Source organism: Tigriopus californicus, chromosome 1 (genome assembly GCF_007210705.1).
Source record: "Tigriopus californicus strain San Diego chromosome 1, Tcal_SD_v2.1, whole genome shotgun sequence".
NCBI lineage: Eukaryota > Metazoa > Arthropoda > Copepoda > Harpacticoida > Harpacticidae > Tigriopus > Tigriopus californicus.
The window spans coordinates 14,327,376-14,352,717 of record NC_081440.1 but is presented as its reverse complement, the minus strand read 5'-3'; the positions used below and the strand labels follow the sequence as shown (position 1 = coordinate 14,352,717).

Sequence of the window (25,342 nt, the reverse complement as noted above, 5' to 3'; positions counted from 1 at the left end):
TATTTACTTTTAACGCTCTCCCTCTTTCCAACGAGCGATAAATGGGAAGGAAGGGATCGATCGTGTTCCTTCGTTCCTTCGTTCCCTCTGTCCCTCGTTCCTCCCCCTCTTGGTCCTCCTTGGTCGAGATATCCTACATTTGAGGAAGGGCAACAGTACCAATCCGACAACCTCTCTTGACGTGCTTAGCTGGCGCCCAAGGAGCCAGAAGGGGAAGGTTCCCCACCCTCCATGTTCGTTTGTCCTCGCTCTACCATTCTTGTGGATCTCTGTCATCTTGTCGGCAGGCCTTCTCCCAACCACCGACCCAACCATTGAGCATCATTCTTAAGACCTTCTGGCCTGCGCTCTTCACCTCTCTCCAATCTCAAGTCAAGAGCGAAAAAGGGCGAGTGCGCGGCCTGAGGGCCCTCTTTTCGGCTTCTTCTTTGGTCCATTTTCTTGCTCGTCCGTCGGTTCCTCCGCGGCCTCCTTCGCGAGTGCTTTCGAGGCTTCGAAGGCCTCCTTTTCTTTCGGCGAAGCGAACTAGACACAAAGCCTGGTCTTTCTGTTCGTCGGAGGCAGAGGGACACTCACTGAAGTGCCAGTGTGTGAGCACAGACACGCACTCACGTACTCGGTCATTTCGGCACGCACCCGCACTCTCGGAGAGCCGATATCGTTCGTGCTTGTACTGTTGAGCCACGCACGATTGTAGTATACTACAGGATACTTACTAGTGCTCTTCTAGCTTGTGCATGCGAACGTGCGTGCACATACACACACGCACACGCACAGGATTTGGCTGTCTCTCGTTGCCTTTGGATTTGAGTTTGAGACTTCATTCGACCCTGGACTGCCTTCGCCGAAGGAGGGCCCCAGAAACCACTTCACTTGACTCATGATAAATACTCATCTCATCATCCATTCTCCCACGTTCTGTTGAGAGTGATCAAACGAGTGAAGTTGTCGAGATCATCTGGGTTCGTGGGGATCGTAGTGTCTTCTTGGAATCGTCGTGAGGAGCCAACCGCGCGATCGTCATGACCTTGGACAATGGGGGCATGGAAAAGGGCTCCACCAACGGAGAGGTGCCAGGCAGGGCCCGAGCCCGGAAAGGGGCCCTGAAAAAGAAAAACATCTCAGAGGTGAAGAACCACAAATTCATTCCCCGGTTCTTCAAACATCCCACATTTTGCTGTCACTGCAAGGATTTCATTTGGTAAGTCAGACAATTTTTCTGCTAACTAGCGACCACTAGCAGTGCTTAACCCGAGGCAAGTTTATCCGACGCGGTTCTTGTTTGATTCGAGCACTCGAAACAAGATAAAGCAGAAAAAGTGTACTAAAAGAATGCACTTCAAAAAGCTCTCGAGAGATAACTCGGTAGCATGGATGCACGTTTACGTACATCAAATGCGGCGCTACAAAAGTAAATAGGAAATATCCAACCCCGTGTATCGACGTAATCAAACTGCTCCTCCTATTCATCTACGGATTGTTTCGTTCTTTGGGGAGGATGCTCACACGTTTGATAAGGAGCTTTAAGAGAACAAAATCGGACATTTCCTTTGGCATGTTATTCATTTCGATCTGACGGTTTCATGACTGAAAAGGTAGCAACAACCTCGTGTTTGTTTCACACCCACACCATCAAGTGAAGTGAGTGCTTCAACGAGACGGAGAAAGAGCCTTGTTTCCAGTAGTTGTTCAGTAAATGGACAAGTATCCATATCAGCTTCATTTCGTTTACATTGTTCTTCAAGTGATCCGTGAGAGACAAGGCCTTACTTCTCCATCGAGAATTGCTCATGTTACACGAGTGACGTCATCCGTTCCCGAGTTTGATTTTAAAGATATCACATGAAGAACAAAGTCAATTTTAACCTCCGGTTCAATCATGGGGAGCAAAATTCGTTGGTTAGGATCAAGAAATGGAAGGACAGTTCAGTACGATTGTTCCCTGAGGACACGTGGACAATGTTTAATAGGAAACTAGAATAATTGCCTTCTTGAATAAGAAATAGATAGCCTAACCTGAAGCTTTTAGAATACCCCTGATCAAGCCTTTTTATATAGACTCTTCCAAAACGAACTCGTCATTGTTCTCAAACATATGAGTTTGAATGATTCGTTTTCGAATGGCACACAGAATTATAAGGGGGACATTTAAATAGGAGAAGACGAACTCAAATATTGAATCTAACTAATTAAGCAGGCAATTGAGTCCGTCCGTCACTCACTTCATTCAACAGGAAGGAGGACGAAGACGGCAGAATGCTTAGGATTCAAGCTTGACGAAGCCCATATAAACTGTGGAATCTTCGGCGATATGCTCGTTTTCAATTTATCCCATTGTCTGTGGACTCGTCAAAATCCTGATGATTTTGATTATAGTGTTTTACATCTCAGCGGAGTTGTCAGCTCGGAAAAGTTTCCACACCATGGTTCGGATTTAACGAAGAATCATTGTGAACCACGGAACAATGGGCGGGGAGCTCGAAGTGGGTTTCACGGAAAACTTTTTCTACCCATCCTCGATCAAGGTCGCCCGAGGATCAGTTCAAATTTTCAAATCCCAAGTTTCAGCGGATTTTTTCCACTTGAAGATTGCGTGGCCTTGATTGGATACTTCACTAGGAAATGGATGGCCCTTTAAAATATTCACCATGTTATCTCAATTTCGTTTCTGGTTCAAGTGGTGGCCTCGGTGTACTGCCAACCAACGGGAAATGGGTGGGCGCTTGCAATTGGGTCCACTTGTTACAAGTTTCTGGGGAGGCTGCGACGTTGTGCACGGAAATCATTGTCTATTGACAGTTTTCTGGCGGCCTTTTGGTCTTTGCTGCTTTTCGATTGGATCTCATTAAGACGGGCTTGCTTGGAGGGCATGCAACGTGCATTCACTACACAATATCTTGTTCATTGATCAAGTCTTATCTTGCATGTAATAAAGCAATCGAAAACAGCATCCATAAAGTGTGCGTAAAGGCTTGCTAATGATCAGCCCAAATGGATTGCCAGCCATCACAAATCCTTGTGCAAATTGTCCCCAAAAATGAGCCAAAGCTTGAAGTACCAATCCTCTGCTGGTAATCAACTAATGGATTTTGGTTGTCGACCAGCATGGTTCAAAACTAATTCTCAGTCCTTGTGCCCACAAAAGCCAAACCATCTCCTGCCTTCACTTTTCAAAGGCTTTCCAGTTGGTTTGGAAGGGGTTTGGGGAGGACGATTTAGAAACGAACTCAATGCTTAAGTGAAGTGTCCGTACTAAAAGATTACATGAATTTCTCGATGTGTCGATGAAAGGATAAAAATTGAACGTACGTAGATTGACCAACATTGTTGATACACTTACGTAACCTGGTCGGATCCAATGCTGAAATAGCTTTACAAGCGACTCAGTCTGTCATTCATTCATCACCAATGGTCTGTCGCCTTTCAAAACCTCTTTTCACATGGCTTTTCCATCACATAAACTTCTCAAAGTGACCACTACATCTTCCAGAAATTTAGAATGGTGGAAGGCCACTCAGTCTCTTGAGAGAAAATAGTTCACGAAATCGTGCGTACTTCAATCGAATCCTTTCCATAGTCAAAGTGCTTTCAAAGGCTTTGGTCAAGGCAAATTTGGACAATCTATGAGCGAAAAACCCACTCACGTTAGTTACGCCATCACAACATTGATACTTTTACGTAGGCAACCCAGTCTATTTATATATCTATACCACCACTTGTATTGTGCAGTAAAATAAGGGTCTCAGTTTATGTACTTACTTTACTGGTGGTGTTTCAGTGGATAGACCGGTCTCATTTTGTATTTTCCGGAAACACGGAAGCTCAGATGGTCGAGGAAATGGTCCAATTTCTAGATCTATTATGGTTTATGTTCTTGCCTGCCCCAAACGTCTCAAATTGAGTCTCAAATGGAGCTCATAGAAGCACATAAAGTGGAGAATTGGTCTCCATTGCCGCCAACGCTTTGTGGGTGACAAATAGGACCACTGAAGCGGGTAGACTTCTTCCGAAATTCACAAAGTTTAATCATTCCTTGTGCGAGACTCAAGTGGTCCACTAGTAGTAGTAGTACCTTGTCCTTGTCGCCCTCTGATTCATTATCAAACCACAATTCACCGAAAGCTCCCTTATACGTGACACTTACAGAGAAACCCACCGGGTCCATAAGCTTCCTTGGGATGGCTTCTTCCCTCCAAGGTACATGGTCCATGCATGCATGATTCTCCTTCTTGATAGAATTGTGAAAGACGACTTACGGTATGCGCAGAGTTGCTTTCTTTCTAAGTGCGTAGAGTGTTTAGGGCTTAATATCCAAGTCCACTGTCCATGTGTCGAGGAGAGCTAGAAGCCTCACAAGTCTCAAGGCTACTACTACCTCCATCCATCGAGCGTTACAATCGAATCTCTTGTTCTGAATGCAAATCAGAATATTTATCTTACCCCCTCCTCGGTCGTTGAAGTATTCTCAGACTGCCACGTTGTAGATTGAATATCCTAGTGGACACGGCCATCACAGACCATTGGGACTGGGCGGCAGTGTTAGCTGCCTTAGCTCTGAGTTTGAAGGCTCTTTTTCCAATTAATTGGAAAATTGGACCTTTCATTAAGGTAACGGGCGGGAACGTCCTCTCAGTTGACCTCATGGTACCATATGTACGTAGTAGACATACCCTACTAAGAGAGCATTGGACCCCCTGGACTGCTCAAGGCACCATTATTTGGATTCCCTACCGAAAAGAGCCTTCTTGGATCGATTTCTTCCGTGCGTGACGATGACTTATTCCACAGCCTTCTCTTGGTTCCCCATGGGGGAAATATTGGGCGCCACCAGGGAATTTTTGGGCTGGGTTGATTGTCACGTTCGGATGAACAACAAATTAAGAGTGAAATTCGGGCGAAGAGGCCAGAAACACAAGACTTGCAGCCGAACCGTGTAATCAAATTATCAAGGCTAAGGACAAGCTCGGTTAGAGATTCCTTCAAAAGTGGAAACCGAGACAAACTTGGATCCAAGTAGTCACTGGTTTCGCTTGACCTTGGACATGCGAGGCAGGTTCTAAATCTTAAGAAGCCGTTTGTTGTCCCTCGTTTGATGCTTTCCTCAAGGGAAGGAACTGTGCCATCGAGGAAGGGTCTTCTCAATGCTGCACGTTTTTTTCCGGAGATTTGCGAGTTAGGCTGTTTTGTCCCGGAGGGGAAAAGTGAGACCAAGAGCATTGTTGATTATTTACGTTGGCTTCCGGATGCTTATGATTATGCGGGAAAAGAGGCCCAGAGAGTCTTTCAGCGCTCGTTGGCTTGGGAAAGATAAGCGATTAAAGCTCCTCTTGCATTTTATTCCTGCCATTCGGAGCTAAAGGGGAGTAGAAATTTGTTTTCTCTGAAAACAAGACGGGGCCAATTTCCACTACTCCTTCCTCGCCCTGGTTCTTACCATTCCTTCCAATGCGTTACCTCAAGATTGTTGATCCTAAGAGCTCGGGAATCCCAATGTACTCGCGCAGTATATGTACTGTACAGTATGATGAGTGTTCTCGCCTTTTTCTGGAGAAAGCTTGTCGTTTTCTCCGTTGATTTAGGTGCCAATTCTTCCCTTCATTTGCTCGTTCCTTCTCTAGATCGACTTGTTTACTTTGAGATTTCCTACGGGGATGAAACGGGTTAGTCGAAGCTTATCTCAAATGCACCTTTCATCGTCGAAAGGACACTTAATAGCTTGATATATTAAAGGGGGCGATGAAGAAGCTCTCATTTTTTTTCTGTCGGTGCATCTCGTTAAGATCCAGGATCTAGGAAAAAGAAAAGGAACGAGGGCGCGATTCCCCCGTTCGTGAATGATCCAAAAAGCATAGATTGGCTGCACTCAGTCAAATGCAGTAGGTTCATAGTGATCCCTTATCAGGTTGATTTGAGTTCCTGGAAATAAGATCCCTTTTTGTCATATTGCATTTTCACATCAATCTGATCAGGGCTCGACAAATTCAATGCAATCCACAAAGATACGTTCAGGATCAAACATGTTTAGCCAAAGAACATGGGTGGTTTACTTTTGCCCACTTATCCACGCAAGTTCATGTCGTGTGATTGCATGTATGATGAATTCAAAAAAGCGCTGGCTGTGTGATGGGTGTGAATTTGTGTCTTCTTAGGGGCAGGAGCTATCGACCCTGCAGGTACGACGAACGGGCGTATTGACGTAGTAGGAGTCAAGTCCGAGCCTGACTCTTCTCAGTCCGTGGATGAGCCACCCGAGGCTCGTGGAACACCGGGGAGGGAAGGAGGGAAGCAAGGACTCTCTGAGCGAGCTGTTCACTCTCAATGCTGGACTAGCTGGACTGTAACGGGAAGAAGGGAGGACGGGGAAGGCTACGAGAAAACGCGTGTTTGCCCTAATACTGTCAAAGATCATTGCTGCAACACCACCGTGTTCCTTGTTCCCAAGAGACGAGGAAGCGACAACGAGGATGATGAGAAGGAGGAAGAAGAGGCGATGCCTCAAGAAATAGTGCAGCGATCCCTCCAATCAATTTCTGAAAGTACTGTTCCCGACTCGTTAGTTAGTTGCTGGTGAGAAGTAGTCTATTTGACTGTGTTTATCCAGAGACAGTTGCTTTTTTATCCGGGGGTGATGCACACGCTCGTACAGTTTGTTGCTCATCGTGGAGGTGGTGGTGGTGGCGGAGGAGGACAATAACTCTGAGAAAATTGATCTTGACCCAGCCAGTGCAGAGGTGCATCCTCATCATCCATCGTCTTTGTCATTTTGAGTTCCACGGAACTTGCTCCCGTCTAATTTTTGGCATAACTGAACCGGAAGCAGCGCGAGAAAACTGCAACGGCAGATCTAGCTAAAATTCTCATGCAAGGGCAGAAAGGCGAATAATCGCCCGAGGAGATGAGGTCGTGAATTAATTCGCTTTGCTCCATTTTCCCCCGCTTCATTGAGAGTCGGGAGAAAGATCCGAGTTGTGGAGAGCTCCAGTTGTGGAGAGCTCCAGTTGAATTGAGGATTCACTTAGCGGATGATCGGTGTGCAGTGAGTGCTTGAAAAATGAATCCTTCCCTGATGTTGGATGAAAGGTTCCATGAGGGGGCTTGGCCAGCTCTGGTGATCCAAAATGTGCCAATTCCGATGATTGTCCGATCCGGAGCTTTCAAAAGACGCACCGTGCGACTGGTTCACAATCACAAGTTCATTAAGAGATTCTTCAAGCAACCAGTGTTCTGTGGCCATTGTAAAGACTTCATTTGGTACGTGAAACAAGATCATTGTTGGTAGCTAATGAATACCCGAAGATGGTAGGTCTTTTGTTGAAACTCAATCAGCATCGACTAGTTTGTCTTACCGAAGTGTTCCTCCATGTGTCTGTTCCAATTTTCCTGGTCGTTCCTTCGAGCTCATAAGTAGTTGTTCCAGTTGCTCTAGTAATGCTCGTAGTTGCGTGCCTCTAGGTAGAATTTCCTCCCCATAGAATACAACTGCCAATCAATGTTGGTAGCTGCGGGAAGACGAGTTAATTCCCCACCTTGGAACATATCTACGGGAATATCTGCCGTTAGGCCTTTTGTGGAACAAATGCATATGTAGAAGTGGAACGAGCTGATCTGTTCCATGTTCGACTCGTTCGTGCAGATTCCTCCTCGAAAACCGAAGGAAAGAACGAACGAATGAACACATGGGATCTTTTGGGAACCCGAGCAAATGGCTTCCGTCTGTCCAGACACTTCAAACACTTGGGCCGATAAGTTTTCCTCCTTCTCTCTTTCAAGTTTGCCGAAAAGGAAACATAGAGTAGGTTAGAAGAAAAAAAATCCGCTCCGATTTGAGCATCCTCTTAATCCTTCTCCTTTCCGTAAAAAAGAGACGGAAAGTGTTCCCACCACCTAATTAATTCTCTCGTTCTTTCTTGTTCCAGGGGTTTTGGGAAGCAAGGATATCAGTGCCAAGGTAATAATCATGATCTTCTTCACCATACCATATCTCAATAGCCTCTATGTGGACTCTTGATTACATTTGCATTCCTTCATGTTGAGGTTGTGTCGTGGCACGAAAGTTGGTTACTTTTCTTTACAACCTTTACACGCTCACATCTTTGGCCGAAAAATCTCTGAAAGGAAAACTTATATATGTTTGTCCAAGAAAACTTACTCAGCTCATGTCTGAAGGGCCAGAGGTGGCTAGCCAAAGAAGACCCAAAATTCATTACTACTTCTTAAGAGCCTTTTCGCCCGAAAATGTTGCCAAACGTATCGCGAGCAAAATGAGTTCCGAGCTCGTCCCGATCTTGGTTCCGTTTGCGATTGTCGAAAATGTCAGACCTGCCAAATTGACGGAAAGGGCCAGATTGAACATTTTTGACATGACCTCTTTCACCTCTCTCTTTCAGTTTGTAGTTTCGTGGTTCACAAGCGATGTCACGAGTATGTCAATTTTGATTGCCCAGGGGTGGACCATGGAGCCGATTCAGACGTAAGTGTTTTCTCTACGACTTGTTCATATCTTGGAACGAACGCGTCGAAGATGAATCGGACTTGACAGCGTAATGAAGGCCTCTTCGGGGGGCCTCTGAAGTCTCTATCAAGCGAACCTAATCATTTCTGACCCTTCCTTGCTTGAACCAAATCCTTAGGGCAACGCCAAAGCCCAAGTTGTCAGTAATCCTCCAAGGTAAAAATGAATGGGAGCAACGGCGAATGTAAGAGGCAAAGAGTAGGCCAAGCTTGCTCTGCTTCGAAGGCTCAACATCATCATCATCATCATGTGGATCGGCTTTCTTCCTTTCTTTGAAGGGCCTCTCTCGCTTTTTTGTACTTGACCTTTTGTCATGCTTCACTTAGGCCAATGTTCTTAAAGGAAGAAGCTCGATGATCATAGCACGAACCTCTCTAGTCGGTACTTTCACAAGAGGCCTTCTCGTTGAACATCAATCATTTGGCAAAAATGTGGACATTTGTGTGTTTTGATGTAACCTTCTTTTTCTCCACAAACTCTTTGTTGCGTTCGTGTCAACAAAGTTGACGTCACTAAGGGTAGAAATTCATGACGTCTCTAACTTGAAAAAGCGGCATTTGTCGGTCAGAATACTGGAGTGAAAAAATGATGAAGTCACATGCTACAAAGCATTCCTCTTCAATGGGATTGGCCGGGTTTGCTGCCCAAATCCTAGGCAAACCCAATATACGAATTCATATCAATAGAGCCCGAGGGCAAATGTGATAGAAAAGATAGATGGAATAAAAGCATGGATGAATGGAGAGATGGATGAGGCACTCAACGCGACGCTCCGATGATTGGAAGACAATATGGGATAAAAAAGCCATGCGACCAAGATCCAGGGTAGACAATATTGGATCAGACTTGATGTTTTCTATTAGCTTAAGGACTTTGAATGCAGTCAACACGATTTGTTTCGTGAATGAGCACTTGATATTCCAAAAAAACACACGGTGAAAAATAGCGAACTTAATGTAGTGGGAATTGGCGTTTGAAGGCCCTTGAAAAAAAACCAGGAGATGAAAAAACGAAGGCACGGTGGCAAGTAGTTTTTTTCCTGAATTGAGGCTGTAGATGGTCTTTGAAGGAGGTCCACCACTTGGAACTTCGATCCAAGTGTCCAAAAGGCGAAAGTAGGCGCAGAAGATTATCTTCTTTTCTGCCACTGGAAAGTCGCTTTAGAAATCCAATTTCGGGATCAACTTTTGAATGGGAGTGAAGCCACACCAACGCCATCCTTCCCGGCTCAAGGAGATAACGAAACCACATTTCCTTGGCCTTTTCTTCAAACAAACACACAAACCATTCATTGTGGGCGTTCTCTTGGCGCCCTTTTCTTCTAGGATATGCGAACCACGCACAAATTCAAACACCACACTTATGCCAGTCCAACGTTCTGCGATCATTGTGGATCTTTGCTCTATGGTCTTTTGCACCAAGGTCTAAAATGTGACGGTAAATCAAGTTCCCCCCCCCCTCTTCTCAAACTTTCATGTGCTGTCTTGTGCCAAATATGCGTGTGCTTCTGAGTCTTCTTGCATGCATCCTGGCTCCTTACCACCTGATTACTTTACTCCCTCGCTTTGTAGTGGTGACACTGTTCTGGTGAAGGCGGTCTCCTTGGGAACTCGGTGTCTGTTCTAACTTTTCTAACCCTTGTGTATTACATGTCATTGCATGAAAGTTCTCATTTGATTTAACAATGACACATTTTTATGACTACTTGGAATTAAAATACCCGCTTTCAGAACAGTACGTGACATGGGTTTGCTGGCGAGGCTCTCGTGTCAAACGTTTAAACTTGGCGCGTTCAAATTCAAAGAATCGTGCGGCTGTCAATTTCAGTGGCAATTTCTAGTCTGGCTTCATTTTGCATGATGAAAAACGACAAGTTGAACCCCGAACTTTCGGTTAGCGACAACGGGAGTTCTGTTATCCTTAAACAGGCTAACAAGAGCCCTAGGCTATACCTTTTTGTTTCGTGTTATCTATCTATTTTCTTCTCTGTGTACGTATTTGTCTTCTATTTCTTTTGTTCTGGTTTTCTTCTCGTTCGCTTTCATTCCTTGCATGGTCTGCTTTGATCTTTTTTCCAGCACCAAAAGCCACATACATGGGTGGAACACTCCGTTAAGCCCAGTTCCACTTTTTGCGACCATTGTGGAACCATCATGTATGGCTTGCAAAAACAGGGTTTCAAATGTGATGGTAAGCCCTCGCCCAAATTGTTGGACATTCATCTTGCAGGTCCCCCTTTTGACTTGAAATTGGTCCCGGTATCGATTTGCCAGTTACCACAATGATTTCATTCTCTTTCTTCCATACATCCATGTTGAAATGTACATAGAAGGGATGCCTTTGTCTGCCTGTTTAGCCTTCAAGGACATGCAATTTTTGTATTCCGAATTATGGATTCCCGTCTTGTCTTTCGTTTCAGCCTGTGATATGAATGTGCACAAAAAGTGCAAGGAATCGGTCCCAAACTTGTGCGGATGCGATCATACCGAGCGACGAGGCAGGATTTACCTCAAGATCAGATGCTCCGGCAATAAACTCGTCTGCGAAGGTGAGTGAGACGGCTCACATTCCATGAAATTTACATATTGACTGGCTGAGAGTGACTCGAGGGTTCTGGAACTCCCCAGTTTCTCCTCAAGTCCAAACCATCAATATCTTTTGGGGCGGGGGGCGTTGAGTACCGACCAACCAACCTTGTTACGTACCTTGATATAACTTCCAATGGAGAGGTTGGAGTGGTCATTTCTCGATCGTCGACGGCTATGTCTTCCATTGTCAGATCTCTTATTTTGCTTTTGGTTCTCTAGAGATGACATTTTAATCTCGAGGGAGGTTCGCCAGGTCCCTGGTCTAATTATCCTTGGCTTAAGATAACCAGTCTGAAATGGCTCAGAGAAGACTTTGAGCGATGCTTAACTGGCAGCCCTGCTTTGGCTTGTGTCTGTGGAATAGGTTGACTTTTCCGTGCATAATCAAACTTGCAAAAGAGGAAAAGGTTATGCTGTATGTTGAGACACCTTTTGCCAGTCAACAGAGCTATTCAGTGCTTGCTACGGAAAATTCGTTGAAAACGAGTTTTACCCTGGAAGTAATTGTCGAGGTCCGGAATCTTCGGCATGATTTATGCCAAGAAGTACAAGTTAACATGTTTCAATTTAAGAGAGGGTATGGAAACCTCAAACAATGAAAAGATATATTTTGATTCTTGGTACAGACTTCTTTCTTTTCTGTCAAAAACCTGAAACAAACAAGCCATATCGTGCCTTTCTTATATTGTATTAAGAAACAAAGTTTCCCTTAACTTTTGTTGCGTCGACACTTGATAGTTTGGTTCCAAGAGTTTGAGCAGCACCTGATTCTTGACATCACTTGTCAGATAGGACCTGGAAGAGAACTTGAGTTGACGAAGGTAGTTGTTCAAAAATGGGAAATCAAGAATAAGCAGAATTGCCCTACTGCTAGATGGCACAAAATGACGAAAACCCACATTGTTTGGTCAAATAATTAAGACAGGCCACGTCTAGGTTCTATGTCCTTTGGAAAGTTTCTTTCTTTCACTTATCCTTGTCCCCATTGTTGGTCATTTATTTCTGGGCACTTGTTTTCTCAGAGTTGGAAGGAAGCACCAGTGCCGGAAATCCACTTATTGGAACTGAGAGCACTCGAAAATTGAAGGGCAAAAGGCGAGTACGTTGTTTCTTCTTGAAATTGATTAGACCAGCTTTTTAATTATGGTTAGNTAAGAGAGGGTATGGAAACCTCAAACAATGAAAAGATATATTTTGATTCTTGGTACAGACTTCTTTCTTTTCTGTCAAAAACCTGAAACAAACAACCCATTGTTGGTCATTTATTTCTGGGCACTTGTTTTCTCAGAGTTGGAAGGAAGCACGAGTGCCGGAAATCCACTTATTGGAACTGAGAGCACACGAAAATTGAAGGGCAAAAGGCGAGTACGTTGTTTCTTCTTGAAATTGATTAGACCAGCTTTTTAATTATGGTTAGCTTCAGAGCTCGAGTTCCATTTCCTGAAGTGCTGAGGTAATGCGACCTTTTCCCTGGATGACTCTCGTTCCACTTCTCGGAGCTTGGATTCTAATCTGAAATGGAGCAGGGTCGTTCTCTCGAAACCACTTGAATTGTTGTTGTACCACCACATTTGTTGATTTGAAACCGTCTTCAAATGGTAAATGAGATGCTTGAACGCGGATGGGGGCCATTGAAAGAGGTGAAAATGCATTTCGACTTGTAAGGAATTGAACCGTAATTCGTTTGTTCCACACCCTTTGGGTCTTATTTCCGCCTGGGCTGTTGTCTAAGAGAGAACAAGAATGGTTGGCTTGCGGTACTTTCTGGTTGGAATGCGCCCTCATCGTTTCAATCCCTTTGATCTTTAACCATATGTTTGGAATGTTGGACAACATGGGAACCGGTCCAATCCTGCTCGGATCCATTAATCTCGAAATCCTTTGTTGATCGGACATCACAGTAATATAGAAAACGATAGCGATAATGGCAGGAAAGTTTTTTGGGTATAAAGCTAGATTTATGAGGTCCAAGGTTAGGCGAAATTCCAGACCCAAAAGGAAAACTCTCTGCGTGATCTCGAAACAATCAGTTGCCGTTTTCTGAGAGGTGGATTCTTGACATTAGCTTTGGGGATTATGTCCTCTAAAAAGGGCAATTTCCGAAGCAATATGTTACTAGCAATCAGGACTATTATATCTACCAAAGAGCGATCAGAGCTCTGAAAAAGGCCAAACCAGTCGAGATAACCTTTTCCGTCCCTCAAGAGCAAGATTGCGTGCCATCTAATCAACCAGATTAATGTACAATAGAATGGTTTTACTTATTGGAAATGCTCTTTATTGTATTGCATCCACAATGTCACCGAGCCTAGGAATCTAATCTAAGCACCAGGCAAGGGATTTTCTTGCTAGTCTCACCACTTTTAGTCAAAGGTCCTATGATGTATCAAGACCCTGCAATGGGAATCCCAGAAAAAGACATCTTGCCTCGGCTATCACTGTCATATTTAAGACATCCTTGTGATTTTGCTTCCATTTTGAAAAGAACTCGCTGTGTTCACACATTTTGAACCTCATTTTTCCCCCAGTCGGCTTCTCATCGTCAGCTTTTTCCCCTTCTCTCCAAATATCTCGTCAGCGTTGACAGGATTAATGCCTCTTATTGTGGCTTCAACGAATGATGATAACTTGATAAGTCAGCATTATGAGGTAGAAATAACCCGGACAAGAAAATAGATGAGGCGTTTGTGTGTCAAGTTCTTTCTTGTCGAAACAGTCCCACTTGTACGTAGGCGTGGATGCGATCTCATTCAGTGGCAATGTCTAATGCAATGTTTGGGCTGGCCATTTATTTGTCCAGGAGATTCTGCCTAAACATTTGAGTTGAAATGTCAGTGGCAGAAGACGAAACGCTACTACTGGGCTATGTCTGTATGCCAGATTTATTTATTTAGACATTCCATCCCTTATTCTGGGTCTGTTTCGGGATTTCAGTGGTGGAAGCTAAGAACCTGATTCCCATGGATCCCAATGGTTTGAGTGATCCATACGTGAAAATCAAGCTCTTGCCCGATTTGGGTGAGAACCTCAAGAAGAAGACGAAGACCATCAAGGCCAATCTCAATCCTGTGTGGAACGAGACGCTCGCCATGTGAGTACAAATATTCGATGAGGCAAGAGTACTTAATATCTGCTACATAGTCAAGTCATTGATTTCTCAACGGAGAGGCCAATCCAATCATGTTCCACATGTTTGCCAAGGAGTATGTGTTCGTACCACTAACGAATGGATGAGAGGGTTTGCCTCTCCCGGCTCATGGCACATTCCGAGTCGTTTGATGGATGCCTACCTCGACTTGATGGAAGACATGATGTGCTTCCTCAGGGTCCACAACATGTAGACCCATAGTAAATTTGGAACAACCAAGCCAAGAAGGCACGCACTCCATCAATTTCAGGGGTCCTAAATTTGATGCATAAACACATGACATCCCCTTCAAATTTGTAGCGAGTGCTCTGAATGTACGTAATATGACAAATATTAGTTCTTCAGGCAAGTCGAGCTCTTCATTCCTTTGATCTTCAAAGACAATCCAATTACTCTTCGTGTTCCTAGCTTTAGAAGAATCAGACTCTTGACAAAGGAAATATTTGTTCTCGTCCCTCTTAACTATTACCTCTTCCTCTCATATTGTTAATAGGGTACAGGTGTAGACTAGCCGTAGTCACCTCTTTGTTGGTAGACTCGTGTGCGTTGTTCCATTCATTCATAGTCATTCATTCACGTGTGATAGCCTTTAGCATAATTGGATGACTTTTTCTTTGCTATTTCTTGACATGAAGAGACCTGAAACCAGATGATAAAGATCGCAGATTGCTGGTCGAGGTCTGGGATTGGGATCGGACTTCTCGGAACGACTTCATGGGGTCCATGTCCTTTGGAATATCGGAGATTATCAAAAATCCTCAAGATGGATGGTTCAAATTGCTCACTGAAGAGGAAGGCGAGTTCTACAACGTACCTGTGCCAGCTGAGGGAGAAGATCTAACAGCCAACTTGAAAAAACTCAGGGTGAGTTGGGCCGTTGCCAATCCCTTCAGACACGATTTCCCCGAGACACAGGTTTTTAGAACCTAACCTTGTCCTGCCCCCTTTTCGCCCACACATTGGTGTCCTGATTTGTCCTGAGCCCGTACTGCTGTACCGTACATCCGCCTTCGTACCCTTCCATCCGCCTTTTGATAAACAGTGTTTGGAACCAATTTGTTCTGCTCTCCTTTTCTTAGGGCACTGAAGACGATATATACACTGTAAGACATCTCTTTCCCTTAAGAGGGACCTCACTATGTATGGACGGTTGATCGAATCCTTTCTGTAACATTATAGCAATATCAGCTCGTATGCAAAATACAAAACCGTCCAGAAATATTGAGGTCCCTTGTGCTATCAACACACGTGCTTCGTGCAACTTTCGTTCGTTGGATTTGCTCGTTAGATTCTTGATTACTTGTCTTGTTCCAGCTTTAAAATAAGTTTGTACCGTCTAGCTCCTTGCTTATTTGAACATCTTTCCACTTGGCAGGGATGTTTAAGTAAAGCAATTTTTCTTTTCATTTCACTGTCTTTCTTCTCTAAGTACGAAATAGGTGATCATTCTTGGAAAGTTTGCGGAATATTAAATTTAAAACTTTTTCTCACGGCAAATTCTGATAATGCTAGTAGATCGTTTGTTTATTCAGCGAGGAGGTGGAGAACCCCTCTTATTCTCGACCTCTCTCCTCATCTGGCGGAATGACTTCACCACTTTGTGGCATATCAAAGCCAATTTACTTGCACTAATGCGCCATTGAAGTAGTCTGCTAGTGTTGTGCCAGAAACAATTTAATCTCATCAGTTGTTAAAAGTGATGAATTAGTGGGAAATGACAAAGATGAACCACAATTTTGACGCACCTTGCTTGCGGCGGGTCTGACGTCAATCCTCTTATCACTTCCAACGAAGTTGGGTTGGATGCCATGTTTTTCTTCATCCTTCTTCCTTCCACTCCAAGATTAATCTGTCCTCACTTGGTTCTCTAGATTGTACACTACAGTATACCAGCTAGCAGTATGTTGCGTAGCCAGTCTGTTGTCTAGTTATTGAGCCTGGTTTTAACGCTTGTCTGACTTACGTTTTCTCTTTCTCTTCCCCTTCATCCTCCTCATCCTCCTCATTCTTCTCGTGGTGGTCCCTCTGCTCCTTACAACAATCACTAAACTTGGTGCTTTCGCGACGATGTTCCATTAAATCAACAGCGCCACTCGGAGAGCAAACCCGGCGGACTGATCAAGCACGATCCCCTGGTACCCCATAACATGAAGGGCAAGGACTTGATTCGGGCCACGGACTTCAATTTCCTGATGGTTCTCGGCAAAGGATCCTTTGGAAAGGTGGGTGTGTCTGGATGGAGGGATAGATAGATGGATGGATAGATAGATAGATGGATGAATGGATAATATAAGCCAGGCCAGGATGGTCATCGTTCCTCTCCTTCATCGCCAACTTTCCCGATTGAATCCAGAGAGAAAGAGAACCTCGAGATTGACGTGGGAACCAGCTAATTTGTGATGGGCTTCTTTCTCCTTTTTGCTCCTTGTGGAACTGAGTTGTGAAGACAGAAGGAGGAAGGGCGTGATTGGAGCATCGCACAAATTCCAATCTCTGCTTTTAATGAAGATGTATTTTGATGTTAAGATGGGAAGAGATGAGGAAAGTTTGAACCCTTTTACTTTCTGGGCAGCGAAGAACAAGGATTAATCACTAGTTATAACAAGAGCTTGAGGCTTCATTCTCTAATATGTATGATAAGAAAGGCACATCACTAGAGAACTTGGTTGGATATACGCACTGTGCTAGTGGAAACATTTGCTACTTGGTCAAACAGCATAGAGCTTTTTGATGTCTCTATCATTAACCATGAATGTTTCAGCCTGAAGGGAACCCCATTGTTGCAACAATTTCCGTTGATTAATGATGGCCCCCCAAGTACGAGAAAGTTTCAGAAAGAACCAAAGCACAATATCTTCTACGGCATATTGTGTCATGTATTTAATGAATGCAACATTGAGGGCAGGGTATGAGAAACTGAATGCATTGTGATTGCTCAGAAACCCCGTACGAGGGCATCTCATTCTCATCAAGTCAATATCAAGTATATTTTTCCATAGAGAGAATAGCTTATTTACCCGGCAGTATATTCGTACTGAAAACTCATATCCTACTCAGATTAGGCGTGTTTGAAGAAATACTATTTTTTGCCCCCAAAGACTTTGTTCGAGTCAAAAAAGCTGACCGATTACAAGGATCAGGTAGTGAAAACAGAGGATTATAAGTCTATGAAAGAACATTGGGTTTCGAGCAAATCTCTTATAGAAACGAATGTCTCAGACCCAAGTTAGAGTGGAATGGTTTGGAAACCCGAGGAGCCATTGTATTCTCGTAGTTTTGCAGAGTAAGGGGAAAATTAGCATTTTGCTAGACATTCACACTTCAGCCTAGTCTACAGGAGGTAACTCGATTTGCCCTTGTCCTTCAAAGAGCGTTTTAGATGGACCCTAAGTACTAGAGAGAGACGCACTCTAGGGAAAAGGCAAATGGCCCACTCAACTCACTCACTTACTTATTTGTAAAATACTGTGAAGTCAGCATTTGTGTGAGAGGTATGATTCAGGTCTTGATGCTATTCCATAGGTGATGCTGGCCGAGCGAAAGGGCACCGATGAATTGTACGCCATCAAGATCCTCAAGAAAGATATCATTATCCAGGACGATGACGTGGAATGCACCATGGTGGAAAAGAGGGTCTTGGCCCTGGCCCAAAAACCGCCATTCCTTGTCCAAATGCATTCCTGCTTCCAGACCATGGTAAGGCTGAACCCTAAACAGGGATTCCAACAGTTCTACACGTGGTAGGCTAAGGAAACAACCTATGACAAGACCACATGAAATCAGTCAATCGAACAATGGTGCACTATCGGAAAAATTCTTCAACATTGAAAAATGCCCCACTCCTCGCAAGTCTCGTGTAAAAGAACTCTGGGGTCTTTTCAAACATGGAATGTGAATAGCGATATCATGGAGTCGTTCCAAGGCCGTGGTCACTTAGTTTGGGTTAGGTTGGGCTGAAAAATTGTCGAAGGGCAAAAGTTTGTTTTGGAAAAGTAAAACAAAAAAAATATTTTGTCTACCACAATGTCTGGTATGACGTTAATGGTGGTTTAGGACTCTGGAATGGAAAAGTCCTCGTGGCTTTCGTTGTTGAAAGTTTTGAGGTTCAAAGCCGAAAAAGACTTCTCGTTTGTCCAACAAACAACTGATAAACTAAGGGTGACCAAAATTATGCAGATCCCAACAAATGCTGTTACTGTCGAAAGAGTAAAGCCAGTTTTCAAAGTGTCAAGAGTTTGTTAGAAAAGTTAGTTCATCTGTCAGAAATGAATTCAAAATGCTCATGCTTATCTTGTACCATTCATTCAAAGGCCTTGCAACCCTCGAAAGAAACCATGAGTTGTGTTCTAGATTGTTGGTGATGCCCAAATTCTCTCAAGAATATCTGGTTTGTATGCGTTGGAGCAATCAATATCGTGCAGAAGTCAATTACCCAATGGAACGTGATGAATTGTCTAAGAATGTGAAAAATGATTGCTCCAAAGATCTAGAGTATGTGTGCTTCCGGCTTTTTTTGAAGACTGTAGGCAATACGGCCATTGTCCAATGGGCCTAGAAGATTAATTGTTCTTCTACTGGATGCAACTTGGAACTTTCCTTGCCCTACGTCAGATTGCTGACAACAGCGTTTCCTCATTTCCCCCACTAATGGCTTCTTGGGTGGTGGGAATGACATGGGAACCAATATCGGTCTTATCACTAACACCAGGTTCTTTAAGAGTCAATCGACCCACGTCTGAGGCCTTTTTGTCGTGTCTTGTGAGGTTTCAAGTCGAAGGCAAATCAGGCAGTGCGTCCTGTTAAATTGAAAGAAAATCAAAGAGTCAATAAGTAAGCGCACAATGATGAGGCTTAGGAGTTATCTTATGTCATTCAGTTTCGCTGGGACTGACCTGAAAAGAAGAATTCTTGATATACAAAACGATTAGCACTGATAGGTTTACTCTTCCATTAGCCCAAAGGTTCTGGCCCAGCACAACTAATTTGATGAATTAACACCAGGATGTGACCTTGATGACGGCCTTGAAGGCCTTGAAAGGCTCGACATGTTGTCTTTGAGGCCGGATTTGAATGGAAAGGAGGCTGAGAAGGTTTCCTTTTAGGCTTTTTCTTCCATGCACCATTCTCGGCTGACGGTAAAATGGGGACCTTTGCAAAATTATAGTTCACATCCTCTTTGGGGAATGAGTTTATTGTGTGAAACACATAATGGAAAAGCCATTCAGGATCGGCAAAGGATGCTGAAACACTTCCAAGGCCATATTTTTAAAGGCGTCTGACTTTCCGGTCTGTCTATTGGGATATTGTGCGTCAGAAGAATGGAAAATGAAAATGTATTCGTGCTTCGTTCCAGGACCGACTCTACTTCGTCATGGAGTTTGTCAATGGCGGCGATCTCATGTATCAAATTCAACATTTTGGAAAATTCAAGGAACCCGTTGCTGTGTGAGTATATTCATTCAAATATCTACTCTCATCTCCGGGGATCAGAAAATTGAACTTGGCTTAATTTGTTTTTTCTCAAAGTTTGACCATCATTGGAAAACATGATCCAACTTTTCTTGCGGTCAAAAACATGGTTATTTCATAACAAAAATGTTTAGGGACCACCATCTCGTGGAATATTGAGGTGCAAAACTGCACTCAATATCCAAGTTTGGGCAGGAATTCCGGGAGATCCCATCCATTAGCTATTAGCCGTTTTGGCATCCAATGCATCCTCTGGAATGGCCCTATTAAAGGTTGTTCCGTGGCATCAAGATAAGATGTTTGGATGTGCCTCAGGATTGGATCTGGTGGGGCTATGCACATTGTAGATTTAGTGAAATGAATGAATGCGCTATTGTTCCCCGAATTTCTCCCAGATAACCCATTCATCTTGTACACCATTCGCCTCGAAATTGGAGTGGGAAGCAATTTCCACAATCCTATTTCCGACCAATTCGACGTACCCGTAGACACAAGCTCAGACACGAATGCGTACTGTACATGTACAAATCTAATCTTCTTCTCTCGTGTTGGAAACGAGGCAAACTGTCATTAAAATTGCTCCCGATTGCTCTCATGTACAGTTTAGCAATAGAGACCCATTGTGATCTGCTCACGAATTGGAGAGGCCATAAATTCCATCTGGATTGGATCCAAGAAAAACATAATTTCCTCTCTCAAGGAACTCACCCCTCTTATCAACGGCTCACCTGTCAAATGACGATATCCGTTTTATTATCCGTGAACCCACGATTATTATTTGATCTCCTCTGGTCTAGGTTTTATGCGGCGGAAATTGCCATCGGGCTGTTTTATCTGCATAGTCATGGCGTGATCTACCGAGACCTGAAGCTGGATAATGTCTTACTCGACCAGGATGGTCACATTAAGATTGCCGACTTCGGCATGTGCAAGGAAAAGATCTTGGGCGACTTAGTTACCAAGACCTTCTGTGGGACGCCGGATTATATTGCCCCTGAGGTAAGTGTGTTCTTTGTTTGCATAGGCCATTTCAAGAGGGGGGAAAAAATCTTTTTCATATGTATACTCAGCCACTTGGGTGATAATAAGGCTTCATGATATAACGTTACAGAGGCGTATGACGAAAGCTATTTTTTGTCTTTTCTTGAAAATCTCTCAAAGTTCGTCAAGCTGTGGGATCGTTTGTCTTTGGCTTGACAAGCAAATAATGGGAAGTCTGCCATAGGAAAAGTCATTTTGAGCGGGTCGTGGGCGTACCTCGATGGAGTTAATTCACCATTTCATCCTTTTTTTTCTCTCAACCCTAGATCATCCATTATCAACCTTACAACAAATCCGTTGATTGGTGGGCTTTTGGTGTGCTACTCTACGAGATGCTAGTGGGCCAACCTCCCTTCGATGGAGAGGATGAGGAAGAACTCTTTGCAGCTATCACCGATCACAACGTGTCCTATCCCAAAGCTCTGTCCAGAGAGGCCAGGGAGCTTTGCAAGGCTGTAAGAAGCAAAGAAGCAACTCTACTCATCTAAACCCAATAGTTCATTTCTTTTGTGGACATGGATTTTTGATCAATGTATTGGCTTATTTGACTTTCAGTTGTTGACCAAAAACCCGTCAAAGCGTTTGGGCTGTGGAGTCAAGGGCGAAGAGGATATCCGGGGCAATCAATTCTTCCGACGGATCGATTGGGAAAAGATCGAGAACCGAGAAGTCCAGCCACCTTTCAAACCTAAGATTGTGAGTTGTTCTTTCTTTCGGGGGACGTGACGCGTTTCTTCTAATCTCTTGGACCACAATGATTACCGTTACAATTCACCCAACCCATTTATCCCTCACCATCCCGATTGCTTGCTTGGTCTAGCTTTGACTTAGTCCTAGTTGAATTTGTACTTTGATGTACCGCTAAGCTCTATGTAGATTCGGGAGAAAGCGAGAGAATGGCATGGGGATTGCGGTACGCTCCAATAAGTTTGCCGCAGTGATCAGATCATGATATCAATATCAAAGATATTGGAGACATTTCCTCTTCTCTTTGGGTCTTTTTCCCATCCCAACTTGGTGACCTTCCCTACTCAAAAATGCCTCCAACTCCTTTCTCTTTAACTTATGAGGAGGCCTATTGTATAAATTAGTTTGGTTGAAATGCTTGAAATGTAGCTCTGAAGATCTGGATCCCTTTCGTTCTCATAATCTTCTATCTTCGTACATGCTTCGATAGCGTTTGATGAGTTTCTTTTTTTTTTGTTCGCTTATGTTCGTTCCTGTTTGGCCTTCTCAGACGGATCCTCGGAAGGCCGAGAATTTCGATATGCAATTTCGCAAACAGGACCCATGCCTGACTCCATTGGACAAGGATGCTGAGTTCATCATTGCCAATCTTCGCGGAGATGAATTCAAGGGTTTCTCAATGATCAATCCGATGTTCATAACTACCTCTGATCAATACGATCATCCAATCACCACACCAACCATCTAGCTAAACAATAACACCAACCACTCCACCTTGCACCACCTTTTAGTACGTTTTTTGCGTTTCTAGTGAGTGTGCTGTGTTCGATTTTTTATTATTTTTGTTTAAATTTTGAATTGTTCTGTGCATTTCAAAACCCTAATCATTTTTGTTTCATATTTCAGCGTCATCGGAAAGATGTGAGCAACTTTGATAAACAGTTCACCTCCGAGAAGACCGATCTCACTCCCACGGACAAGCTATTCATGATGAATTTGGACCAGAACGAGTTCGCTGGGTTCTCGTTCCTCAACCCGGAGTTCGTGCAGCATGTTTAGGAAGATAGATGACTTGGCATTCCAAATTTTGTCAGTCGTCTCCATTTAGACCTTCGTTGAAACTCTTCTCTGCATCTACTTCCATACGCTCACCCAGGCCTCCTAATTAAGGCATTTAAAAGAGATACTCCCTCAATGAAAGAAAGATTTGGGTTGAAAGGAGAGGTTGGGTGAAAAAGCAAGAGAGGTTTGCCTATTAGTTCATTCATGGACTGATTCTTATTCCGCCTCCTTAGCCTAACTCCATGGAACCATCCAATTTTCATAGCTCTAGACTCTGGTTCAGTTCTTGGTTATGCGTTCTACCATTTAAGTCACCATCCATCCTCGATATAAACATATGTAATGCACCCTTTAGTCTAACGTACCCGTCAAGACACGTGACATCTTCCACATTTTACTATGACGTCATTCGGAGGCAACCACATGCAGCATTTCAGGTTGAACTCTTCACTCGTGCCAAAACAAGATCAGATTTCTTCCTTTTTCCTCCCCATATCTACCTTTTTACTGATACTTTTATGGTTCTTGTATGGTACTAAAGCATAATATTTAGTTATGCTCTATATCTATTCTACAGTACGGTAGCCGAAACAACCTCGACCCATCATTCAGTCCTCTTCCAGTTACAGGACGATTTCAGCAAAAAAACATTTCATCCCGTTTTCCAATAGCTCTTGGTGTCCATTTAAGACGAGAAATTGCATTTTAGCTCGACCTCCTCCCTCAACCAAAGAAAGTATGATGATGCAACAACTATGTAATTTGATGCTTTTCCCAGAGAAGACATTGTATGATTCATCCTCCTTTTCCTCCTGCTCCTCCTGAAAAAGGCATGAAATAGTATTCACCTCCCCGCCTGAAATATGTCATTACCATCTTCAACACTAATATAGTTATTATCAACATCAGTATGCTAAGAACAGACATTCATATTATGAGAAAGAAAACAGAAATAAATTATTTAAGTACGCCACGGGTCTCTTGTTCTTCTTGTGTGCAGAGTCGTTGGAATGCTCAAGTTGAAATAGGTTTTTGTTTGAATTGGTATTCGACCCGGTCAAAAAAACCTTCATTACAACCAAAATAGTGACTGGAAACCGTGGTAGTTGGTGTTTTATGTTTGCTTTCACAGAAATGATTCACGTACAAACTGAAAACGGAATATCTAGTACTGATTATTTGCTAGCAATGAAACGTGATTCATGAAATTATTTGCTCAACATGTCTAGCCAATCTACCAATTTTTGTTTACTCTTTGGTCGTGCAAGAATTCGTACATGATCTCCTAGATTGGAGGAAAGTAGACGCTTTTTCAAAGAATTCAAATAAATCAACTGGAATTTTGTATCTTCATCTCTTTGGAGTAATGATGGTAAAAATCGGCTGTGATGGCATTTCTGCCACTCTCTGCCACCATATTCTGCCCCCTTATTCGAAAATGGCTTTTTTATGACTTCTTATCCCTGCTTTAGCGGGCTCAATTTGATCTCATATTGTACATATTCAGTGCGTCGTTTTCTTTTCAATTGAGCTACTTTGTGAAGGAAATAACCAGCGAGGATTTATTACATCGTGGCCTCATGGCTGTATTAAAGAAATAACAAATCACAAAATTACAATGATTCGTTTGTTCTTTCGACGGATGAGCTCTAGTTCAGATAATATAGGAATTTAAAGCTAAATAAGATATGTACCTCTTTCATATCGAACTACTGTACTGGAGATCTTATTCCCAATAGCGGTATAAAAGTTGGCGAATGAAACACCGTCAAAATGGTGTACTTGTAAGGACCCAAAAATCTCCCTAAAATATTTAATTCACTTGTTCCTTTTACTGCCCCTTACATAGCTTTTTCTGTTTCGTTTATCTTGTAGCAAATGAATGGAACGAGTTTGAAGCTTTTGGGCAGTGTTCCCAGAAATTGCCGAATGCCAAAAATGAATGTCTAACACAGGAAAGGGAATTTTGTTTCAATTTGGTCAGAATAGAAAAGACCAGAGCTAAAATTTGAGCTTGCTTTTAGCGACCATGAAGGTCTTCGTGGCTTTAAATGTATTTCTAATGCTTCAAGGGTTACATCCTCCCAATCTAATTTCGGAGAGTAGCTGTCAAATAGTTTTGTTGGTTGGCAGAAAATCTTCATTTGGCTGAAGCTATGATTAAACCAAATTTCACCACAGCTTTCCACACTTCTATGACTTATTAATGCGTAAATTACTAAAAGGGGAAACTTTAAAAGCCTTTTAAGTTCTGCTAATTCTCTTTTTCATTATGACTTGTCATGTTATTGATTATTGCATACCTTCAGCTATTATCAATTAACACCTTCTGCAATGCTCCTTTCCTTTTTGCAAATATTTGCCCTTGGGGTTGCATTTCACGTAACTGCATTCAACAAGTGTTGGCACATAATGCCCATTTTATCAGCCAGATGAGTTGAAGTATGGCCTTAATGAGATAATGGTTCTGAAATATTACGCAATCAGATTTTAGGGAAATAATTGTTATAAGGTGTTTTTTTTATCACATATATCAGGCCTCGATTAGAGTCCTGCTCTCAGATTTGGAATTCCTGCTTGAAAACAGACATTCTCCTCATTGAATCGGTCCAGAGAAGGTTTACGAAATTTCTCTGTCCAAATCTAACCCACTCCAATCAACTACGGCACCTTGAAATGGTTAGCCTGGATAGCCGACGGCACCGCTTTGATGCGACTCTAATGTGGAAGATTTTAAATGGTGAGATCATCATTGAAAAGAAAACGATGCCCCGATTTCTCGATCATCTGAGGGATGATGGAGCCGACAAAACAAGAAGAGCTGAGGTCCTATAC

General features: G+C 43.1%; 1 protein-coding gene across 8 annotated transcripts; it reads left to right on the top strand.

The window, feature by feature from the left end:
- LOC131877850 (protein kinase C, brain isozyme-like) lies at positions 1-23,483 on the top strand. 8 transcript variants are annotated; one of them, XM_059223687.1, is made up of 15 exons: positions 1-1,201; positions 7,917-7,948; positions 8,388-8,470; positions 10,591-10,702; positions 10,932-11,060; positions 14,035-14,191; positions 14,884-15,112; positions 15,328-15,351; positions 16,336-16,470; positions 17,771-17,944; positions 19,602-19,693; positions 20,515-20,716; positions 21,025-21,213; positions 21,314-21,454; positions 21,996-22,221. In XM_059223687.1, the coding sequence occupies exons 1-15, from the start codon at positions 1,023-1,025 to the stop codon at positions 22,191-22,193; spliced, it is 2,076 nt and encodes a 691-aa protein (XP_059079670.1). In that variant the 5' UTR covers positions 1-1,022; the 3' UTR covers positions 22,194-22,221. The 8 variants fall into 8 exon arrangements, with proteins under 8 accessions (XP_059079670.1, XP_059079663.1, XP_059079703.1 ...); XM_059223680.1 differs by lacking the exon at positions 10,591-10,702 and adding an exon at positions 9,838-9,949; XM_059223703.1 differs by lacking the exons at positions 1-1,201; positions 10,591-10,702; positions 21,996-22,221 and adding exons at positions 6,824-7,251; positions 9,838-9,949; positions 22,352-23,483.
- Positions 23,484-25,342: the final 1,859 nt, after the last annotated feature.

Coding starts and splice junctions, on each gene's coding strand:
- LOC131877850 (XM_059223675.1), top strand. CDS start 7,052: ATGAATCCTTCCCTGATGTTGGATGAAAGGTTCCATGAGGGGGCTTGG. Junction 10,703..10,931: donor ACAGGGTTTCAAATGTGATG/GTAAGCCCTCGC, acceptor CTTTCGTTTCAG/CCTGTGATATGAATGTGCAC. Junction 14,192..14,883: donor TGGAACGAGACGCTCGCCAT/GTGAGTACAAAT, acceptor CTTGACATGAAG/AGACCTGAAACCAGATGATA.